Source organism: Callorhinus ursinus, unplaced genomic scaffold (genome assembly GCF_003265705.2).
Source record: "Callorhinus ursinus isolate GAN/ISIS: 27379988/994484 unplaced genomic scaffold, GSC_fseal_2.0 scaffold1, whole genome shotgun sequence".
Taxonomy (NCBI): domain Eukaryota; kingdom Metazoa; phylum Chordata; class Mammalia; order Carnivora; family Otariidae; genus Callorhinus; species Callorhinus ursinus.
The window spans coordinates 2,743,105-2,765,578 of record NW_027397063.1 but is presented as its reverse complement, the minus strand read 5'-3'; the positions used below and the strand labels follow the sequence as shown (position 1 = coordinate 2,765,578).

At 47.1% G+C, this 22,474-nt stretch overlaps 1 protein-coding gene across 8 annotated transcripts in view; it reads right to left on the bottom strand.

Annotated features, from left to right (window-relative positions):
- The window catches only part of RUNX1 (RUNX family transcription factor 1), a 247,289-nt gene that overhangs the window by 43,603 nt on the left and 181,212 nt on the right, over positions 1 to 22,474 (bottom strand). For all 8 annotated transcript variants that reach the window (XM_025871737.2, XM_025871777.2, XM_025871766.2 and 5 more), the window contains one exon: positions 21,824 to 21,928. In XM_025871737.2, the coding sequence (XP_025727522.1) occupies positions 21,824 to 21,928 (105 nt within the window). The remainder of the gene's footprint in view (positions 1 to 21,823; positions 21,929 to 22,474) is intronic.

Below are 22,474 nucleotides of genomic sequence, written 5' to 3'. Positions count from 1 at the left end.
CCACAACCCTCAACCTGAACACGAACAGCCTGAGTCATAGAGGGCCAGCACACATGTGAGAGGCCTCTTACTGGCTGAGTATTTTAAGCACCGGCCTTGTGGGCAAAAGGCCATGGGGCCAGGTCCCGGAATCACTCCTGTCATCCCTTTCCCTCAGAAGTATGAAAATGTCTTTTTCTAGAACATTCTATTTCAGTCGACCATGGTGTAACTGTCTCTGGATGGATCTTTCCCTGACTCCTCCCTCCTCTTATCTTTGTGACAGATTCTTAGCTTTCTGGTGATCAGACTGAAAAATCTGATATTCTTGCCCCCCCAAACAATTCCAACTCAAAAGCCACTCAAAGCTCAGTAATTCAGCCTTTTAAATGCCTAGCAACTGAATGGCTGGTATTAGGAGTCGAGCAGAAAAGAAGGCAGGAAAAATGATTCTGGACAGTTCTACGGCCTCCAAAAGAATGCCGGTTGGCGAAGTCATAGTGCAGAGGCTTCCAGCAGGCTTTGTACCCATTTCAAAACTTCACATTCCTTGGGCACCCAGTGGCATTTTTGAAGAACACCATGTCAAGGACAGTGGGTGATCCAGGAGAATGATGTGTACGAGATCATTCTAAATACAAGCATTAGGCATTCTGGAGTCCACGGTTGGCCTTTGAAGAAAGGCTGTCAGTTGTTGTCTGTCTCAGCCACCAAGCTTGGGGACCATGTACCACCAAGAAACGGAGCGAGAATAAGTCGTTTTAGGTAATGCGCTCCTGTGGCCAGGCACAACGTGAGATTATTATTATTATTTTTTTTTTATCAGTCCCCTCTCATTACCCTATGTTTAAAAAAATGTTTTAACATGTGAGCAATTTCTGGACCAGCTGACACCTGCCAAAATCGTAGTCATTTACAGAGATTAGCTGATGACTGTCTGCTTTAGCAGGAATGTTCAGGCATAACTTTCAGAGAAAACAATTCTTCATTCTGAGCTATTTCCTAAGCCCCGAGAGTCGGGAGGCTGAGTTTAATGCTGGAGGAGTGGTGGTGGTGGTTGTGGGGGGGGGGGGGAGCGTTCACTCCACACCCTCCCCACATGTGGTCCTGGCAGAAAGAGTGTTATTGCCTCTGCAGGGAATCCTGAGCCCCTTCCTCACCATAGGGCTGGAGGGCTGTAACACCAAGGCACGGAGGAAATAAAAAGCATTATCATACTGAAGGTGTGGCTCAGATGCATTTATAAGCTAGATCAAAAGAACACCTCATTCTTCTTTTCTGAAGCCATCAGATTTCATGGGCCAAAGAGCAATATTTTGTATGAAATACAGAAGCTTCCGATCTAAACTTTCAAGTGGGGGGAAAATGAGTGCTTTATGTCTCCGGTTTCCTGTATCTGTGTGCAATTAAAACGTCAATTTGCCCCCTGAATTTTAAATACAGGAGTATGGGAAATGTCCACTATCAAACTCACTTTCCTTCTTTCTTGCTGAGTACTGGGCTTCAGAGGGCAGCAGGGAATTCAACTCTGGATCAAATCTAGTAGAATTACAATGCAGCCCTAAACACTTGCATGTTGGCAGCCTGGGCTTCTGAGCACACCGGAAGTCCACTGAAAATGCTGACACAGTGGTCCTTAAAATCGTGGCTACCTCGAGATTTCATATTAGAACATCTTAATGAATCTTGACCAGAGTTGAAAAGGATACTAAGTTGTGTTTCTCTATTACTATTCCCACATTTTCAAAAACAGTCTTTGATTAGGATTTTATTATATATGCAGAGTCATAAAAAGCTGAAAGAAAAAATAAAGAAAAATAAATTAATCCCATCTGCTAAATTTTACTTCTTCATTCCAAAGACATATGTCCTGTAGTTTTCTGGGCTGGCTGCCCACAAGGCATCCCTAAATGTTATGATATCTGTGATGGATAATGAGACCAGCTTTCAATTGTCCGCTATAAAAACGAGACTGAGGAGGTATGCGTTTCTCATCCATAACTGAACTATCTTTTTCAAGAAGCCACTGCCGAACTGTGAAATATGCTCTATGCTCTTCTATCAGAGAAAACAGGTAAGGCTAAATTGTCACCTTTACCTGGAAAATTCTGGCCAGAGAGAGTAAAAAAAATTTATGGCAGTTTGTTAGTCCATGTTTCTGGTATGGGCTTACTACTTTTCTTGATAGATTCCCAGCAGAAAAAGTAGGAAGGTGTAGACTCAAAGCATGGTCATGATGAGCAGTTGAGGAAAATGTATGCAAAATGATAATACCAAAAAGAGATCTATCTCTCTGTGTGTATCCATCTACATCTGTATCTACCTATACATAACACTGTGATTCTTCTAAAAGTATACATGTATTTCAAAACATGCCTGCCAATCAATCTGATACTAACCACAGGGGTCTGGATAAAAAACACAGATTTCCCCCCTTCCCTTATTTTGCTACTGCTTTATGACTCTGGAAAATAAACTGACGTGTGTACAGAACAGCTCACTTTTCCTGGTGTAACAGTCTAAACCCTGGGTTCCAGGGTCATTAAAGTCCCGAGGACAGGAAAGTAATCCTACTGAATGTGAATGTGATCCTTCCTTAAAGCACCTTGTAGGTAATGAAATAAATCTTCTTAACCACAAACCTATCCGTCTGCTGGCTAATTTTTTTTTAGATTATTTATTTATTTATTTGACATAGAGAGAGAAACAGAGAGAGAGGGACCACAAGCAGGGGGAGTATGAGAGGGAGAAGCAGGCTTTCCGCCGAGCAGGGAGCCCAATGCGGGGCTCAATCCCAGGACCCTGGGATCACGACCTGAGCCGAAGGCAGATGCCTAACGACTGAGCCACCGAGGCACCCAGTCTGCTGGCTAATTTAATGTTGGGCAGTATTATACCATTGTGTATGTCACAATAGAAAATATAACATGATATATATGATACTATATTGTATATTAGAATGCATATTATATTTACATGTTTCTATATTACCCAATGCTATATAAACTTTGGTGGCCTAACTTTTCCCTCCAACTTCTTCCCATATTATTAAACTAGGAGGTCCATACAAAGTTAGAGTACTTCACAACTGGAGAAGAGCTGGAGAAATCAGGCTTGTTTTTTAATCCACATGGGAGAAGTGAAGTTCAGAGAGGTTGTTATTTATCTAATCTCACACAGCCAATTAGAGAAAGAGGGCAGGTCTGAAAACATACCCACTCCCTCACATCCCCCCCCCTCCCCCGGCAATCTTGCTCAATGCACCTATAAATGCCAATTTCTGTGCATGCCCAGGGTGCACAGTGTTACGTGGTTATAGATCCCGGGGCCAGCAGAGCCTCATAAGGATTTGCCCTTTACCATCCCACTGCTGTTCCCAGCTCGTGCTTAGCACCAGAGCCATCTTGTGACCCACAGTAGACAGCTAATGTCTCACACACCTGAATGAGCATCCGAATCACAGATCTGGCTTGGTAGGTCTGGGGTGTGGCCCAAGAATTCAGATTTCTACTAAGGCCCAAGTGATGCTGATGTTCCTGGTCCCGGGACTATCCCAGGGATTTGAGTGATTCCTCCCTATATGCATGCGCCTTCAGTGTCCTTCTAATTTGCCCTGGGCTGGAAAGGACCACACCAAACAGACCAGAACTGTGTTTAGATTAAGCGTCCATGAGCACCGAGTGCTGGCCTTGTTTTGGTGACAACCATTTGGTGGTCTTTTTCTTAATCTTTTAACTCTTCAATGTACGCAGAGCAGCTGAAAATGCCAAAAGTCTGCCCGACAGACAAGTGGGTGTTGCCCGTTTCTCCCTGGCCGTCACTGAGTTGAGTCAGTGAGTCACTGCGGCCGTACTCGGGCTGATCTGTAAGGTGGACCCAGAATTTTCAAGTGGAAAGTAACTCCTCTCCAGGCATCTAAGGAAGGACTTTGAGGAAGAGCAGGAAAGGTTTATGAGGAACCTATTCCATTCCAGTTGAGACTTCCGGGTGCCCACAAGGACGGGGGTGTGAACGCAGAGGTGCTCTCATCCTTCTCTCCCCTAGAGAAACAACATGGCACCAGGGAAACGTGATTGCCAATCTGCGTGTTAAGAACCTCCATTATAAATCTGCTTTTCCACCCAACTTTCCTGTGGACAAGAGCAAGTCTCTTCATCACCCAGCCTCCTTATCTGAAAGCCTGGAATTAAAGGACTAAGATGGATTACTCTGAGGGGCTCTAAAAGCATTCACGGCAATTATATCTGCGGCAATTAGCTACTCAACTGGTTCTCGTTGGACGCCTCCAAGCACAGGCTTTCTTGAACAACTTCATATGATGTTAGGACTTTCAAAGCTTTCTTTCTGTTTTTTTTTTTTTTCAGCCAGACACCTGGCCTGTGGGAGCCAGTTCCAAGCTCAGCTGTCAAATTGGTCTTTGGAGCTCGATCTTGAAGCTAAGGTTCTACCGGCCTCACCACTCTCCTGTGTGCTGGTGAAGAGCAGCTCTGACAACACGTGCTCACAATTCACTCTCCCTCTGCCTCCGGCTGTGTCGTCAGTGGCCCTTCAGACAGTGACGAGCGACCCAGGAGAGTGGTCTTCCTGGAGCCTCTCCTCTCTCCCCTCAAGCCTTCACCGAGCCTTTCAGACTACCCTCCTCACTGGGGCGTCCCACTCTGCGTTTTGGCCCCTTCCGCATTATCATCCGAGATCTGCATCCAGTGGCAGTGGGGCCATGAGACTCACCACAAAACCTGCCAGCAAGTTTCAGGGGTTTGCAGCTGGGAAGAGAGCCAGTCTGCCGAACCTTCTCCAGGGGTCTCACTTCTCTGCTTTTCTGATTGGATAGAAAATAGTAACACTAGGGGCGCCTGTGGGGCTCAGTCAGTTGAGCCTCCGACTCTTGGTTTCAGCTCAGGCCATGATCTCAGGGTCGTTGAGATCGAGCCCCGCGTCGGGCTCTGCGCTCAGCTGGGAGTCTGCTTGAGATTCTCTCTCTCCCTCTCTCTCTGCCCCTCCCCCTGCTTGTGCACATGTGTACTCTCTCTCTCTCTCTCTCTCAAATAAATACATAAGTAAATAAAAATCTTAAAAAAAAAAAAGAAAGAAAAGAATGATGATCTTTTGTCCCCGGCCAAACCCCTCTATCAGCAGCAAGAGGAACATGAGTCTGAGGTTAATGCTCATCACCCTACCTGTACGAGTATCCACTCCCCCTCACCCACGTGCCTTGGGCAGGTGCCCTCCCGCCTTTTACACATGGATAATCATACTGAGCCAGTAAGAAAAGTCCATCAGGATGCTGCTTCTTCCTAGGTAATGTGTTTCGACTTACTTAGGGATCCCACAGACATGATACTTTACCCCAGGAGAATCAGCCACAGGGACAGTGATGCCTTTGGTCGGGGAGCACTTTGATTCTCTTGCAGGTGGCAATAGGTAAGCGAGAGACCACAAGTCTGGCTGTGCATGGGGCTTCCCTATCCTGGGTCTTCCCAAACCATGGTCCTGAAGCAGCCCCTCACACAGCATAAAGCACATGTTTTAGAGGCCAGGCTCTACTTTTGCTAAGCCTGCTTTCTAAGGTCAATACCCCCCTATTTTGAAACTAGAAGTCAGACAATCTGAATTCTCCCCTCTGCTCCAGCCACTCTGGCCATCTTGCTGTTACTCCTATACGTCTGCCTCAGGACCTTTGCACCTACTGTTTCTTCTGCCCAGAATGCCCTTCTCCCAGATATCTGTGGACCACAACCCCCCCCATCCTTCAAGTCTTTGTTTCAATTTCATCTTCTCCCTGAAGACTTTCCCGAACACCCTAGTTTAAATTGCAAACTCTCCCGACCCAGCCAGTGCCTAGCCCTTTTGCTTCGGTTGTCTCCACAGCACTTATTAATGTAACTTGTGGTCTGTCCGTGCCCACTGGACTGTAAACTCCACGAAGGTGTTGGTTTTTGCCTCTGTTCGTCATGGCTGTATCCCTAGCACCGACGGGAGCATCCAGCACATGAGAGGCTCACTAAACACTGACTGAACGGGTGCTCAAACCCTTCATGACTGGGGCCGTCCACCTGTCCTCCATCAGAACGTAGGAAAGAAGAATGTGTCCGGGGCAAAGGAAGCTGGAACTCAAGTTTTCTGCTGCTGCGGAACGGACGAGGGCTCAGAAAAAAGAACTTGTGGAGGAAACGTGCCATAATTGAGCTTATCAAGTTTCAGGGAGAACGGTCTCATTAGAAGTCAAACAGTCTGCAAAGCTTGTACCCTCTAGTGTTTTCTTCATTATACTAAAAAATAAAAGAGAATGGATAAAAGGCCCTTGTGCTGAGCTGAACCTCGCACCCTCGTGGGAGCAAAGGACTGCTGCAAAAAACCTTGGGGTTTTTTGGAGTATCTTCACACACGCGCGCAGATACAGACACACACACACACACACACACACACACACACACACGGACACGGACACGCCCCCTCCCTCCCCCACACACTGTCCCACAGGCCAAGACCTAACTGCTAGAGACAAGTAGAGAAGCAAAGGTATACAAAGCCACGGTCCCAGGGAGAGGCAAAGGCCGCTGGGGAGCAACGAGCACAGCCTCTAGGTGGAAGGAAGGCCCATGTGGGGCCTGCCCTGTCCCTCCCAAACCAGGCTTCCAAGATTCACAGGGACAAAAACAAAGACAAGACAGGACTGCTGCCGTTTTCAAGCCTCAGAGTGACAAACAGCAGCATTTTTAGCTCTTCTGCAGGAGCTTTTGGAGACCTGGACCTCCCTGAAAGCAGAGGAGTTCAAAATCTGCAGTTGCTGGTCGCCACGGGTTACCTCCTGTTTCTGTCTGGTGACTCAGGAGGTAATTGTAGCTTAGGGCAGAGAACCCGCCTGGTTTCTTTTGCTCTTGACCAGAGGCAGTCCTCTGTGGGGGTGGTGGAGGCAACCCCAGAGAGGGAGGGGTGCAGACAGCTCACAAGTTCAAGATCCTTTCTTTTCTATCAACCTGTCATTCCAAGTATTACCCACTCTCCTCGGTGAAGGGACTGTCTCCAGAAAACCCCGTTGGAGGGTGATTATAAAGTAACCTGAGAGCCCAACGGCTGGTAGTGTGCATTCATTTAACCCAAGGAGCTCCTGCCCCCACCGGGCTCTGAACGGAAGGTGCCTTCAGGGGGTACGTTTTGGTGGCAGGGTGGGGGCAGTACTGAGAGGTGAGTATGGCCCGAAATGTTGCCTGGAGCTTCTGAACTCGCTTTGGAGTCCTGGTTTTCAGCGGAGCCAGCCCCAGGGCCAGGCCCGGGGATGAGGAGAACAGGATCGCAGAGGCCCACAGATTCCACCTGCTGCCACAGCGTTGTGGGGGCATTCCTGTTCGCCACACAGGCCGCCCCCGCCCCCTCAGGTCTCCTCCCCTCCGTCCCGGCACATACCCCGAGCAACCCGCAAAGGCGCGGGGGGGGCACACTGAGGGCCCCTGCAAGGCTCGGTGGTGCCTCAGTCAACGTAAGGTGAGTGAATAAATGGATGAAGGAAGGAGTGAATAAACTCCCCTTCCGTAGGCTAGACTGATTCTGGGATGTGCACCCAGCCGTGCGTAAGGTGCTCTCTACTCCTCTGCTTCTGAAGAGGGGTAAGGAAATTCCTTCCCATTCCTAAACGGCCTGCTTACTGGGCCCCAGGGGATTTTCCTAGCAGTCCGGGGGGGGGCAGGGGGAGCATCTGATTTCTCTCTCTCTCTCTCTCTCTCTCTCTCTCTCTCGTGTCATAAATGCCAACTGATTTTGGGGCTGTCCTCACAGAGGCAGGAGACCGAGGGGCTGTCAAAGTCCTTTAGAGAGTGGCCGAGCAGACCCTGCAGGTGAATGGAGGACCATGGTTCCTGAGCACTTGCTGGTCAGAAAAGCAACAATAACTAGTCGTTGTTCTTAATGGGCTATCAACCCCACCTCACACCATCCAGAGAAAAAGCTCTCAGGTTGTCTGGGGGATGAGGACCTCACTAAGGCCAACTTCTGTCCACTGCTGCCAACACCCAGCTGAGAAGGAGCGTCTGGAGGGGAGAAAGTTCTCCTCCACCCGTTACCTTAATGGGCAAGCAGCTATTTGCCTGGGGTCCGCAAAGAGCCACGATGCAGTGAAGACAATACGAGTCCCACCGCCTGCCAGGCGACGTTGGGAGGGGACCTTCTATTTATTCCAAGACACAAACGCTCCCTATTCACCCTGGTGACTACATACATCTGAGCCAGTGATGGAATGAAGAACGAGAAGGCTCCCCTAGCAAAGGCAGGCAAACTTCTCCCTGCAAATCCTTTCCAGATCTGAAAGGAACAGACTTGCCCCTTTCTCTGTCTTTTTCCCTTGGGGCTCTGCCTACCGCAGCCTAGCTTGCTGGGACCAGTTGCCCAGCTCCACTCCGCTCCTCAAGCAATAGGAGACCCTGCTTCTCCACGCGTGTTTTGATCTTTCTCTCCTTTGAACTCCGTAAACAGTCCCTCCTCTGTCTGAATACTCTGGTGCATGAAGGCAGAATCGCAGCTCCGGGAGAAGGTGCTCATAATCTTCTGCAGATGATGCCGAGTCCTCCCGCAGCCTGCGGGGCATCCCCCCCCCCCCCCCCCCCCTTGCCCTGGCTCTTCCCCAGCCCCCGCTTTTTTTTTTTTTTAAACCACTTCTGCTTCCTTCATTTCTTTGCAGCTGCAGCAGAGAGCTATAGTAAAGCTACTGTATAGGATTTTGAAAGCAGGGCCTCTGAGAGCTTTCCAAACTCCATACAAGCCGGTTATTCTCTGCCTTGTTTTCTTTGGCTTCAGGTTAGTAACACAGAATGAGTCAAACAGTATTAACTTTCAATAGGGAAGTGGTGTGGTCAACCAAAGCTGTTTGCGGGTAGATTGTGCAGATAGGTAGGGCAGGTAATGAAGAACAGCTCATAACTCTGCGAGGAGGCGAACAAGGGAGGCCCTCGCTCAGAAACATCGAACAATGAAGTCAACAGGGCTCAGACCATCTTTTTTAGTCGGCGGTGGGAATGAACACTAAGGTCTCTGACCGGGCACCTTCAGGAAGTTGGCCATGTTGGGACTCTGTGGCTTGCACAATTGAGCACTTTGTGGGTAGAAGGATGTCTTCTTTTTTTTTCTTAAATGATGCCAAAGCCATGGGAAATCTAGTTAGGATGATTTCTTCTGCTTGCGGCACGTCACCTTTATTCATTTCTTGCTCCGGCTTGGGGAGTGATAGATGCACCACCCCCACTCTGTCTTCCCCTCCAGGCCTCCCCCGTCTTCCCAGTCCCGGGATCTCTGCCTCCCCAGGTTGGTGGGCTGGCTGCAGGTCTGCAGGGCCCTGGGGTGGGGGGTGGGGGGACTCTCCTTCTCCAGGTTGGAAGATGATGCGTTGGAAGTGCCACTGTTCCTACAGACACGGATCGAGTCGTCCTTTGAGAAGCCGATGAAAGATCTTAAAATCATCGGATCCTCTCTCATTCTGCAGATGGGGAAACGGAGGCTCTGGGGGGGGGGCGGGGGGCCACCGAGCTCTGCAGAGCCAGCCGGGGCCCGAAGCTGCGGCTCCCAGGCCAGGGGTCTTTCCACCAGGCCGGCCACCGCTCCCTTGCCCAGGGCTCAGGATTCCTTTTACAGTTGAACAGAGCAGCTCCCAAGATGAGCCCAACCCTGGAGACTCAAATTTCAGCAGTTTCCAGTCCTTTTTGCCTGCCTTCAGCCGCCTATTTATTTTGCGCCTGGCTGAATCACCCAAGGAATAGAACGAGTTTCTCCCCACCTGCTCCTGGCAGCCAGTCAGCCAACTGAACAGGACAGAAAGCCGGCTTCTCGCTGGAGCCTTGAAAGATTCTCACCTCTGAGCAGCTGCAGATTTGACTCTCGCCCTGGGAAACTGGCATGGAGGCTCAAGGGTGTAACATTTCACCTCCCTGAAATCTAATCCAGAAATCTCAGGCAAGCAGCATATGTAAAGAGCTATGGGCTAAAAAAAAAAGGGATAAGGACACCTCCGGCTGCAGTAGGACCTCATATGCTCCAGCCGCCCTTCCCAAGCCTTTCACTGAGAGAGAAGGGAGTTACAGAGTTGCAGAGGAAAAACCGCATTAGGCTTTGGAAAACAAATATATCTTAAAAGAAAACCCAGCTCTCTTCCACGGTCTGGGTTGCTTCTTTTTGTTTTCAATCTTCTTCAAGGGGACAGAGTAGTAGGTAAAGAAAATATCAAGATATTCTGATGGAGGGCGCCTGGGTGGCTCAGTCGTTAAGCGTCTGCCTTCGGCTCAGGTCATGGTCCCGGGTCCTGGGATCGAGCCCCACATCGGGCTCCCTGCTCGGGCGGGAAGCCTGCTTCTCCCTCTCCCACTCCCCCTGTTTGTGTTCCCTCTCTTGCTGTGTCTTTCTCTGTCAAATAAATAAATAAAATCTTAAAAAAAAAAGATATTCTGATGGCAAAAGATAAAATTCTCAGCAGCATGGATTTACAGCGGGGGCTGATTTGAATGTCTCTATTTCTTTCTCTACAAGTTTATTTTCCTCAATTCCAAGAGACCCCATGAGATGAAATCTACCTCCAAAAAAAAAAACCAGTAATTATTTTATTTAAGATCCCTAAGATTTTTGCATAATATACACAAACAACAATTTTTCCATTATATTTTTCTATTATTTTACTACATAGCTATTAGATTTCTACTAGCTAATTGATAAGACTGTTTACAAAGCACCTTGATATATGTAATCTCAATTCACCCAAAACAACCCTATGCAGGACACAGCTCCTATGACTAGTCCCATCTCATAAGATGACCCAGCAGAAGCTTCTAGATGTTAAGAGACTTGGCAGGCACACAGCAGTATGAGTGCTAACTCACATTCAGTTAAGAAACAACTACATTTTGATAAAATCTCTGGAGAAGGACCACCCCTCTGCAAGGCCATCTAGTTAACAGGATTTTGCTTCGGTGAGGAATAAGTCGTTGAAGTTGGTTCAATACTCGGAATTAATAATAGGGTAAGAAGGAAAACAGAAAAATGCCCTTATTGTATTGCATTCTGGGGCCCTGATCTGCCAGGATTTTTTTTTTTTTTTTTTTAAATAACTTGCCAATGGCAGATATTTGGCCCTCACTTGGGCAGAATTCCAGTAGTTCCCTTGGTAAGGGCTAAGGGAGGACGGAAAGGGACCTATGTGTCCAGGGCATGTGCTAATACTTAAGAAGCTCCTCTCTTCCAGGCTGGCTGTCATCAATCTGCACAAGACCTTGGCCTGCCCCTGCCCACCCCACCAAGGATATCACCTTCCTGGTTTTACACCTGAGGAGGCTAATCTGATCTCAGATGAGAGGGGAGACTGAATGAGGCAGCCAGCTCTCTAGTGGCCCGCCACCACTCCAGTCCTCCTCTCAGTCTAGCTCATTGTATCCTCATTTAACCCCCCAGCAGGGCAGGTGTCACTGAGCCCATTCTACAGATGGGGAAACTGCTGTGCAGCTAGTAAGTAGCAGGGATCACACTTGAAGCCAGGTTGGTCCTGCTCCAAATCCTTCTCTCCCTCCCTCCCTCAGGCTCAGAGCTCTCTGCTTCATTTCTGAGGCCCGGGGCTCTGCCCTGTTGGCAAAGCTGAAGACGAACAAAAAGAGGTGACCCTGTGCATTTCTCCTCAGCTCTTTAAAATGAACGAATTGGAAATATCACAAAACCACTTTAAAGCCAAATAAAAATAAGGTGATACCAGGAACAAATCCAAAAGGGGCCATGGATGCATACAGTCCTTCAGAATTTACTGATTTCAAAATATTTGCTTTTTATCTCACATGACTAGAAGGCTTATTTCTAGCCCGTGGCGAACAAAAAACAAAAACAAAACCAACCAAACACATAGCATATCAAATATTGGACATTTTGATATATGAAAGAATCCTGAAAGACTTTCACAACAGCTTGAGTTTTAGTCAATACTGTCTTTAGTGGAACCTGAGTATATGTAAATCATGGAAGTACCAAACTAATGTATTGCCATTAACCTACTTTATAGGGGTCTAGGGAGTTGGCAGATTAATTCAATTGTGTTTCTTTAAAAAAAAAAAAAAGGCAAACAGCAAAGAAATTTGCTTTGGGTACTTAAATTTTTTTTTACCTTGATTTTCACCTATAAGTGTATATTCACAATATCTGGCTATTGACTGTAGCCAACTTAACCAGTAACACTGCATAACTTACTTGCACATAGAACTTGAGACAAATACACCACATGTACATGCCCAGTCATGTTATGAAAGAGGCATTTCACATTCAACCAAACGTTAGTGTCTTCTGTGGTGTCGGATAATACAGTTGTAATGCCCAGTAATCGATTATACCTAATTTATCCCTTCTTTATTGCCAACTTTCCATAGCAAAAAACCTTCAAGACAAATGATTATAAAAGACAAGATTATAGAAAGAACAGAAGACAGCAACTGCAAGTTAGCTCAAATGAACTTAAACCCAGATCTAGTGCAAGGGGTAGTTTTACTTGACTTATTTAAGCTGAACTTTGGGGGATTTCTTTGCTGTTGTTTGGAGGTGGTGGAGTTCTAGGAGACCCACTGGATCCAATTCTTACTCAATGACTTTCCTGGCTACATGGCTTACAGAAAAAGCCCCAAGGCTTCGGAAACACTCAAGCAGAGTTTTGTTTGTTTGTTTTCAAAATGAGAAGTGGAAAATGGCTAGTGTGTGGAAAAAATTCTCAAGCTACCCCAAAGTCGAGAAGCCCACCATGGTAACGCTGTGTGGCGCTGCCAACAACAGTCTTTCCTCAGGCGTGGTTCCCACCCCAGCCTTGGCGGTGGCATGCCCACCGCTGGGGTCCACCTGGTCCTGCAGCACCCGAGGTGACCAAGGCCCTGGTTTAGGTCCCCTGACAGTGCAACTGGATGACTGGCGTGGACCTCGGCTGAGCTGCCCCCCAACCACCCCAGGTGGGGGGCTGCTCCCCCAGGCCACAGGGCACGCTGGTTGCAAACCTAGGCGCCGCGCATGCTCAGAAGGGTCTCCAAGTCTACAGTGGAGAGCACCTGTGCCGTCGAAATATGCCACTGAATGTCTTTGGAGGAAATGAAGAAAAGCCCTACCAAACAGATACCAAAATATCCAAAAAGCCCCAGGACAAGACTAGCAAGACATGTTGGTTTAGGGAACTTAGAAGGTGACTGAGTGTGTTTCCTAAGTCTGCAAAGCTTGCCTGTGGCTAACGGTCCAGGCACCCTGGGGAGGTAAGCAGCTCCCCTCTGGGGCAAGAATCCAGACTCCAAGAGACTCTGGCATACTTCATGTCAGTTTTCTAGAACAGTGTGGAAGAGCCTCTCCTCCAGCCTGTCATGCATATATTGAAAAGAGCCTGCACGTTAGGTCTCAGCACCGACTTTTGCTGTTACTCAGACAGGATTTTTCCCCTGGAATTTTTCACAAAGTTCACCATTTGGGAGTAAGGCCATTTTACCAAAGAGGGACTTAGGGACAGTGCCCAGTGTGTTTCAAGGGTCCATAAAAATACCAGAAAAGAAATTTTACTGGATCCAAATACAAAAGGAAAACTGGAAAAAAAAATCAAAATTTATAAATGTTTAATTAAATGTCTTAAAAAATGCAGCATGATGGCAACTTCATGAATTTTTAAACTTAGGATTCACATTTTTTTGTTGTTGTTGTTTAGAGTTTTCTCAGAGTCAAAGGATTCCAAGACTAAATGCAAATAATTGCTCCATCTTCTGAACACTTATTGTGTGTTCTGAATGTTCTACAGAGGCTGTCTCCTCCAGCCTCCCAGCCCTGTGAGGTCTATAGCCTCTGTCCTCGGAGGCTCAGCCAGGCCAGCCACCCCCAACCAGGTATGGTCACCCACACAGTTAGCAAGTACCAGAATGGGGAATCTCAACCCTGATTGTAATTACATCGTTCAAGGCAGTGAAATTGGGGCTGAAGGTAATGAAATGAGTTACTCATAGCCAGATAATTTCAAAAATAAGTGATAAAAGCCCTTTCAAAACTTTACAGCCCCCCCCCCCAAAGAAGATATCTAACATATTATGCACATGGGTACATTTGGATATGTCCGATGTCACATAGGACAAAGTCCTCTTCTCCCAGGGAAGGGGGGCCCAGGAGACTCAGCTTCGAAGGGGCCTATGATTCTGCTTTTCTGACAATAGTTTGTTACCCCTTCCAAGTGGGAACTAATTTGGAGATTATCTCATGCCATCACCTGGTTGGATAGAAGAGGAACGTGAGGACCAAGATGAAAGTACTTAAGATAATTGCCCAAGGTCACACCCACTGGCCGGTGGTGCCAGTGGGAACCCAGGTCCTCCATTCAGGATCCAGAGGCTTTTCTACATGTTTTAAGATTAAGAAATGGAAGCCTAAATAGAGACAGATTTTTTTCTTTTCTTTTTAGCCCTTCATGTACTAAATTCTAACAAGGACTGTGATATGTTGGCTCAGATCCCCACCTCACTGGGATGACATTTAAAATAAAGCTTCGGCGGGGGGGGGCGCCTGGGTGGCTCAGTCGGTTAAGCATCTGCCTTTGGCTCAGATCATGACCCAGGGTCCTGGGATGGAGCCCCGCGTCGGGCTCCCTGCTCAGCGGGGGTGGGGGGGGTTTGCTTTTTCCTGACCCTCTGCTCCTCCCCCCTGCTTGTGTTCTCGCTCTCTCTCAAATAAATAAAATCTTAAAAAATAAATAAACAAACTAGCGCTTCGGTTTGCAATAGCCCCAATGGAAAGAGAAATCCAAGGGAACTAAGTTTCACTGCATACTGCTTCTCTTCCCTGTCCCCCTCTATTAGACTGAGAGGGTACCTAGATGCTCTCCTGGGGTTCTCACTGGTACCCACCTGGAAGGATTTCTCCCCCTTCCTTTCTGCAGCAATACAAATACCAAATAAAAATCTTACTGACTTCGGTATAGATAGGGTTAGTTACCAAGAGGTCGCAGGCCTCCCCAGTCTCGGTGAGCTGAGGGAGGGAGGTTATCACTGCTCCCAGGGGGAGAAGCATACTTTCCCCAGGATCCTCATATTTCCACTCGTCCGAGGGAACCTTTTGGACCTTGACCTGAATTAAGTCCATCGAAAACTCAAGGGTCAGGGACATCTTTATGTATATAAAATTCTTCTTATTCTAGTTTGATACTACTGAAAATAATAAACAGAATGAGATTCTAAAGTTTACTAGACACATTTAGGCAGATTATTATTAATCCTTTAAAAATTGCTTTTGCCAAGTCTTGGGGTAGTTGGGGAGCTTAGCACAGTGGAAGTCACCCAGAATGTCCATCTTAGCACCTAAATGCCTTTCGGAGTGTGGAGGAGGAATATAAATAAATAGAACACTTCCGCCTCTTGGAGCTTCTGTCTGTCTCCTACTTTATATCCGGGTGGGAGGGAAGAAAGCATTATTTCCTTTTTCTTTTGCGAATCAGGATTTCATCTAGAAAGAACTAAGGTCCAAATCTGATATTTGAAGAATACAAGGGATTAAGTAGATCACTGTTCATTACCTAGAAGAAATGCTTCAGCATTTCTGAGCAAAGTGACTGTAGATGGATAATTACAATCCTGAGCTCATAGATCTATAAAACTCCCTTCCGTTCCACTAGCCAGTGAGGAGCAAAGGACACAAGTTTCTATCCTTCTGGAGGACTGGACCCTCTGATCCCCACCTGGACCCTCAAGGAAGCTCTTTGCCAAAGGGGGGGACCAGGACTTGGAATGTTCACCTGGTGATCATTTTGTCACATTATCCGTCTTTCCTGCAGGCCCACACCGGGGGTCCCTGCTTCAGGTCCCTGTTGATGCCAGGCCCCCAAGCAGACCCCGGGGACAGATGTGGAGCCAACCATCGGTACCTGGGGCCACGTGGCTGCGTGGTGGGGCGTGCCCCCTGCCCCAGGGTGTAGGGCACTGTAACCCATCCACCGGAGAACGCTGGTTCCTTGCCTGTCCAATGACTTCCTAGGATCCAAGGCTCTGCTTTCTTGAAGACTGTATTTGAACCAGAATTGTATTGATAAATGCTCCTAATAAAAAATATCTGAAACAGAAATTTCAATACAATGAAGCCCAAGGAGCAGATGGTGCAGTTCTTAAAACCAAACATTGGCGTCTGTGGGTCGCCGTGTCTGGACTGCTTCTTTCAGTTCTGGCTTCCTGATGATGTAACCTTGGGCAAGGGACCTCACTTCTCTTTGCTTCGACTTCCTTACCTGTTCTTGCAAAGATGATATCAACTAATCTACGGGAAGCTCTTTGAACTGTGCTGGGCGAACAATAGTACTAAGTGCTAGCTATTATTATTATTAGGTGTTTTTATTATTATTATTTTTAAAGATTTTATTTATTTATTTGACAGAGAGAGACAGCAAGAGAGGGCGCACGAGCAGGGGGAGGGGCAGAGGGAGAAGCAAGCTCCCCGCTGAGCAGGGAGCCCCACGCGGGCTCGATCCCAGGACCCCGGGATCATGATCCGAGCCAAAGGCAGACGTTTAATGACCGAGCCACCCAGGTGCCCCTATGTGTTTTTATTACTAAGAGAAAATAATATTTTAAAAACCCCGTGCCTTAGTCAGTCACAAAAGCAATCTGTAAACATTTCTGCTCATCCTGCACTTTTCCAAAGAAGCTTGATTTTTAGGCCCATTATCGCCATAGTTCCTCTTTTTCCCTCCAAACATGCTCTCCATGTTTAAGGATCTTGTTTCTTCTGTCTCTCTGTTAGAGATTTGCTGCTTCCATTCAAACTCATAGAAGGAAATATATTTGTGTGATGTAATCTCAACAAAGTCCTTAGCGATGTGATTGAGTGATAAAGAGTTAGGCCCTGGGGTGGACCTATTTTAACTATGATTCCCTATTTAAAAAAGGTTAGTCGGCAAGAAGGCTAGTGCCCCAGAAAAAAGCACTTTCCAAAGTTTTTAAGGACTCCACCTAGCCATCTGTGATTGTGAATTCCAAGCCAGCACAACACAGTTTCTGTGAGGGACTCCGTGAACCTGAGGCCAGGAGTTGCCCCAGAAATGGCCAATATTTGCTGTATTAATCTTTTCAAGTTTTAATTAGGTTACTCAGTGTTCCAGATGTAACCGATACCTGGCCAGACAGGGGATGGCTTGTGACATCAAAATGACTACCCAATTCATATCCCTGGGATACCCCCTGCCATCGGGTCACTCAGGGTCCCAACTGCTTAATCTCTCCTTAGCAAAATATCTTCCTCCATGGCACTGAGGTGCTACATAGTCTCTGCAGAGAATATGCCTCAGTATCTTAATACCATCATATTACAGACGCATGAGTTGGGGCTAGAGTTTTTCACCGGATCCCCCAAAATAAAAAAATATACATAAAAACAGCTCTCAAATATCCTTGTCCTGAAAAATCCCTTTGTCAGTCTATCTCTCACGTTTAATGAGAAGACTATCTCTCAATATATTACAAGCCTCAAAGTGTTCTATCTATGAACTGAACACAGATTCCCCATTGGTGCTTGCGAGAACGGAGCCCAGCCCAGAACACCTTCTGATGGGGCTCTTTCTCCATGATAAATTCAATTTTTCATCAATTGGTAATTTCTCTATTAGCCTGAGAGTCAATAAAATCCCGCGGAATGTGGGAAAAAAAAGTTGTGATTCCCTAGGCGGCAGGTCAGTTGCTCTAAAGGAGCAAGTAACCATCTGAGGTGAAAACCGTTTTCCATTCTCTTTGGAATGCACTTTTTGTTGCACCTTCAGAAAACCAGGAAACTGAGGCGAGAAGCATCAAGTGATCCCCCTGGGCTGGCTGACGGTCGGCATGTTCTCTAGTGCTTAGTCCTTTTTACCTCAGTGTCAGGGCAAGTGACATAAGCTTCCCTGCTGGGTTTTTGCTCGAGTGTTTCAAGTTGAAGCCTCCATGCCCGCCACGAGGCACCGCCATTTGCCCTTTCTAGACCATCTTCCAGCTGGCACGAACGTGAAAAGTCCTGTAAGCCAACACCGCATTTCAAACTCGAGGCTACAAAGCCACGTCAGAGAGTCTAGAATAGGTCATGTACAGACGGCACAGGTGGATGGAGAGGTGCAGTGGACGGACGGACAGTTGGATGGACGGACGGGAGTGCAGGATTATGTACCAGGAGCTCCTCATTCTCTTTCTGCCTCCATCACCAACTATTTCTTTTCAACCAAGGCACATCATTTCAGTTCCCTGGGCTTTTCCCTTTTTTCCAATCTGAGGCCATTAAGGCCCAGAAGCTCTCTCTTCAGCTCCCCCAGTCTTTGATTTCATGAAACAACAGAACTTTCCAAAACTATTGACTTGCGAATGCCGGAGCCACTTTGCCAGGATCTACCAGAATTCATAGCCCCATAATGATAATAGGGACTTGGGAGGTGTTATTAATCCACAGATGGGACACTGTCGGGGCATCCTGATTGACACGCAATGAGCTCTCTTAACAGGACATTAGAACGTGGCTGTGAATTATCCACAATAGCCAAGACCAGAGACAACCTAAGTGTCCATCAATAAATGAATGGATAAAAAAATACACACACACACCCAGTGGGATATTATTCAGCCTTATAAGGAAGGAGATTCTGCCATCTGCAACAATCATGAATGAACATCGAGGGCATTATCCTCCATGAAATAAGTCAGACAGAGAAAGACAAGTACTGTATGATCTCACATGTAAAATCTAAAAAGAAAGAATTCATAGAAACGGAGAGCAGCAGATTGGTGGATGCCAGGGGCAGGGGATAGGGGCCGAGTGGGAGTGCAGGGGCGTGGGCAAAGGTGGTCAAAGGGTACAAGCTTCTAGTTGTAAGATGAACAGGTCCTGGGGATGTGATGGATAGTATGGTGACTACAGTTAACAGTACTGTATTGTATACTTGAAAGCTGCTAGGTGAACAGGTCTTAAAAGTTCTCATCACACACATACACACAAACTGTGACTATTTGAGGTGATGGATGTGTTAACTCATCTTATACTGGCAATCATTGTGCACTATACACGTATCAAATCATCATGTAGCAAACCTGAAATGTACACGATGTTATATGTCAATTATATCTCAATAAACCTGAAAAACACTCTCTTGATTTTCTCTTTACGAGAAAGAAAGAAAGAAAGAAAGAAAGAAAGAAAGAAAGAAAGAAAGAGAGAAAGAAAGAGAAAGAAAGAAAGAAAGAAAGAAAGAAGGAGGCTGTGAGCAGAGCTTCATTAAAAAGTAGTTCCCACCTTGAATCTAGACTTGCTCATAATGAGGAAGACAGCACACAAAAATTAGCACTGAGAGCCCACCCTTGCTTCCTGGGGTGAATAGAAAAGTCGGCATTACTCAAGCCACCCTGGGAGTCTGTGTGCATTCAGTTTTTTTTCTAGAAGTCCTTTGTGCTGTGTGGGACTATCTACCTGGGACTCTGACACCGCTCTATACCATGCCTAGTACCTTCCATTTAATTTTTCCTAAGACCCCAAATTCCATTTGGCAGGAAAGACTCCATAAAAACGGGTGCCTCCCTGGAGCAAATCCCTTCTGTCTGTTCAAAGAGCCCTTCTCAATAATGACTGTTTTCTGAAGTTATAAAACAGCAGGAGAGTAAACTGTATATACAGGCAGGTCATTACAATACCGTATTTTCCCGCTCTGACTGCCAATTCTTAAAAGTCAGAGCACCCACCACTTGTCTTCTGAAGCTCAGCCGCCTGGGTGGGTCTTTGAATGTTATGGGAAATATGGGCAGTGGGGCAAAACCCGCCCCCCTTTTTTCTTATGCATGAGAGAGTAACAGGACGAGGTATACCAAGGGGTCACTGGTTTAGGCTTCTTCCTCCAGGCGGGTCAGCATTTGAATGACTTCTATTTTTTTTTTTTTTTTATTATGTTCAATTAGCCACCATATAGTACATCATTAGTTTTTGATGTAGTGTTCAATGATTGAACGGCTTCTATTTTTTGAAGAGAGAGATTCTACAGCCACCTGAGGGGGTCTTTCTCAAAGTTTAATTACCCTCAAAGACAACTTCCTTACACCTCACAACTGCCTTCCCCCAGCCCTGTGCCTTGCTAGAACCGAAGCCTGCTTCCTCTCTGGTCCTCTGTGGAGAGCCAAGGCGCCTGCGCCATGTTTCTGCTACATAACAGGGTCACTATGAGTCTTCAGTTGGCCGCTCCTACTTGGGAAACCTATGAAGGTGGGTTTGGTTATCACTGTGTCGTCTCGTGCCCGTGCCCGGCTTTTCAAATGTAAATTGGGATCCGGGGATGCTATCAACTCCGAGTTTCCTGAGTCTGGACATGACCAGATCGTCTCCGTGACTTCAAGAGAAACAGCTGAGAGGGGGTAAATGAGGTCAGAAATAAAGGGAGTCACGGACTAGGCGAATGGCAGTAAGGGAATGGTGAAGGGAATGCCGTGTCCCAGGGGGGCTGTCCCTGGTGGGTGTGGTGGCTCCTTGTGCGGGGAGGGGGGGTTCTTCCCGCTCTGGGGCATTGAGAAAGCTGAGGCAGCGCATGGGGTGGTTCCAGCAGGTGATCGAGACACCCTGAGGCTGTGGCCAGGACCGCAGGACACACTGCCACAGCTGGGGTGAGCACAGGGTGACCTGTGGAACCACGCCTGGGGGTGGCCCCACCACCCCAGCAGCATCCTCACTGGGAGAAGCGCCTCTGGGGGACTGCCCCGCTGAGCCCCAGCTTCAGATGCAGCCAGGGAACCTCTCCTGGGGATGGAGAACATTTGCTGAGTTCATTCTCTGTGCCAGACACAGAGCACTGTCTCCCTCTGTCTTAGAAAGAAGCTTTTAGGATGGTCTCCATTGTAGACGAGGAGACTGAGGTCCAGGGACGCTCCGTAACTTGCTAAAGGCTTATGTGCCTGAACCAGAACTCCACTTGTTTTGCCCCCAGAGCCCAAACTCCTAACCACTCCGGTTTACGACCTGACCTCCCTGCATCTCAACCTCCAGGTATAGTGGGAAGCCCTGTTTTTGAATCGCTCTCCCGTCAGAAGAGAGAGTACTCATTTTCCACCAGGGACCTGAGATACGGTTTGGAGGCATGCTGACGCTGGGCGGAACCCAGCCTCCATCCTGGGGAAGGGTGTGGCTCTGGAAAAGAGTGTTACTCTTGTGTTTACTCAAAGATAGTCATTAAGTCACTGTGAAGACATCTTTCTGCAGACTAAACAACCCCACTGCTTTTTTAAAAAAGCTCTCCTCACAGGAGTTCTTTTTTTGGTACCGTCTTTCTATATTTACTGGTTTTCCCCCAGGAATTCTTCTGCCCTCCCATTCTCTATTTTAATCAGTCCTGTAATAAGATTCTGATCTGTGCCACAGAAAGAAAAAGGTCATTTTCATAGTCTTCATCTCTGGCCTTAACAAATGAATAAAAGGCCAGCATGGATAGTAATCAGCCCCTTGTGGTCCACTCTGAAGCTCAGGCATTTTCTTGGCCTCCCCTGCGGCTGGTCAATCTTCCGTTTACTGTTTGTTTCTGATCCTGTTGAATTTCCCCGGGTATTTGAGGGACTAGTGCTCAGTCTCTTGCGGCCCCCAAATGCTTCGAACACGCACTTGACTCAGCCCAATTTGCTTCTCTGCCCCCTAAGAGAATGCTTTGAAAGGAGCCCAGGGCTCAGAGACAAACTTTGAGGGGTGAGTGTCAACAATAAAATCCTTTCTCCCTGCAGGGGCCTCACAGTCCTCTCTGACAGAGGTTTTAGCCACATTCGAGCAGCGTCAGTCCAACCCAAGGATTCTGAGATACCATCCCTGGTACCTCAGTTTACCATCCCAGAAGGCGTGCCAGCCCCCTGGGGGGCCCACTTACTTCGAGGTTCTCGGGGTCCATCCACTGTGATTTTGATGGCTCTGTGGTAAGTGGCAACTTGCGGTGGATTTGTGAAGACAGTGATGGTCAGAGTGAAGCTTTTCCCTGTTAGAACACAAAAGAGAACACCGAAAAATGAGGGCATGGTCTGAATATATCTTCTGGGTAGTTGACCATTAATTTATGCTTTCCAGCCCTCAGACTGGAAAGGTGGTACTTCTTCAGCATAAGTGAGTGGTTTTTCCAACAGTGCCTTAGCTTTGGCTTCACTTAAATGCTGGAATGCACACCTTCGGTGTTTGTCTAGATGTTAACACTTCGCATGGTTGTACAGCTTTCGTTAAATCATCAATAAACAACACAGGATCAAGAGAGATTCAGTTTTGTTTTCTTTCAAGTCAAGACTCCAGGGAACATGGGGTCAGATTGGCAGCTGTCCACTCCCCCCTAGCTGTCCCCAAGGAGTAAAAGAAACCGTATCCCTCTTTCCCTTCTAACATTGCCTGTCCCTCCAAGGGTTAGGGAAGACAGAATTCCTGAGTTTGCGAATAGGCAAAGTTAAAATTATTCTCTCTGTATTTCAAAAACACTAATTGCTGGTTAATTGACTTTAAATATTACTTTTAAATGCTAGATGTTATTAGAGGCACT